This window comes from Pipra filicauda, unplaced genomic scaffold (assembly GCF_003945595.2).
Source record: "Pipra filicauda isolate LSUMZ 115617 unplaced genomic scaffold, ASM394559v2 scaffold988_size96839_pilon, whole genome shotgun sequence".
In the NCBI taxonomy this organism is placed as follows: domain Eukaryota; kingdom Metazoa; phylum Chordata; class Aves; order Passeriformes; family Pipridae; genus Pipra; species Pipra filicauda.
In genome coordinates this window covers 85,332-86,579 of record NW_024105184.1, presented here as the reverse complement: position 1 = coordinate 86,579, position 1,248 = coordinate 85,332, and the positions used below count along the sequence as shown (strand labels likewise).

General features: G+C 68.9%; 1 protein-coding gene across 1 annotated transcript in view; it reads right to left on the bottom strand.

Moving 5' to 3' along the window:
* Positions 1-966: 966 nt before the first annotated feature.
* Positions 967-1,248, bottom strand: part of LOC114001601 (F-box/LRR-repeat protein 20) — a 39,181-nt gene continuing 38,899 nt past the window's right edge. The window contains exon 12 of the mRNA XM_039377978.1: positions 967-1,134. Within this exon, the coding sequence (XP_039233912.1) occupies positions 967-1,134 (168 nt within the window). The remainder of the gene's footprint in view (positions 1,135-1,248) is intronic.

Below are 1,248 nucleotides of genomic sequence, written 5' to 3'. Positions count from 1 at the left end.
TGGCACGGCCAACCCGACCACTACTGGTCCAGCGCCGGGGACATGTACCCCCTGCCCCCTTCTGGGGTGCTCAGGTACCGCTCCCACCCCCCAAATCCGATGCTTTTGGGGGAAACCGAGGCACGGTTGGGTGCCCACCTTTTTTTGGGGGATTGTTTTCCCGCAGGGACCCCCCCGTCCTGCCCTACCTGAAGCAGGAGGAGCCCAACGGCATCTCCACGTCCCAGCCGGAATTCCCGGCGTTCCAGTACATCCTGTGCACCCCCACCTCCCCCGCCGTGCGGCACCACGAGGAGACCCTCACCTACCTCAACCAGGGTGAGTCCGGGGGGGCTCTGGGGGAGGGACGCGCCTCTTCCCCGGGGCCTCAGCACCCACTTTTCCCCCCTTCACCCACCCCCCCCCCCAGGGCAGTCGTACGAGATCCGCATGGTGGGGACCCCCCGGGGGGACCCCGCGGAGGGACGGAGGATGGTCAAGGTGAGCCGGGGTGGGGACCCCCAGGACGGGGAGGGACGTGGGGAGGCTCGGGGCACAGCTCTGGGCTGCAGTCCCGGTTCAGCTGTGCCAGAGCCCCCGCCCAGACTCAGTTCTGTCCCAGTCCAGCCCCAACTCGGCCCCAGTTCTGTCCCAGTTCTACCCCAGTCCAGCCCCATCTCAACCCCTCTTCATCACCAGCTCTGTCCCAGTCCAGCCCCATCCCAGCCCCAGTTCTTCCTCATTTCTGCCCCAGTCCGGCCCCACCTCAGCTCTGGTCCGGTCCCAGCTCAGTCCCATTCCGGCTCCAGTTCAGATCGGGTTCAGCTCCAGTTCAGCCCCATTTCAGCCCAGCTCAGCCCCAGTCCAGCCCCGTCCAGCACAGTCTCCTGTGGGGCCGTGTCCGTGGGCTCAGCCTGTGTCCGTGTGTCCGGCCGTGTCCGTGGGCTCAGCCTGTGTCCGTGTGTCCGGCCGTGTCCGGCCGCGGGCTCAGCCCGTGGCCGCCGCTGTCCCCAGAGCGTGGTCCGGGTGTCCTTCCACGACCGGCGCCTGCAATACTCGGAGCAGCAGCAGCTCGAGGGCTGGCGGTGGAGCCGCCCCGGCGACCGAATCCTCGACATCGGTGGGTGCCGGGGCCGGGGGACCCCCGGGTTGGGGCTGCGGGGGCCGCGCTCACCCCCCTCCCGCAGACATCCCGCTCTCGGTCGGCGTCCTCGAGCCCCAAATCCACCCCACGCTGCTCAACACGGTGGAATTCCTGTGGGACCCCTC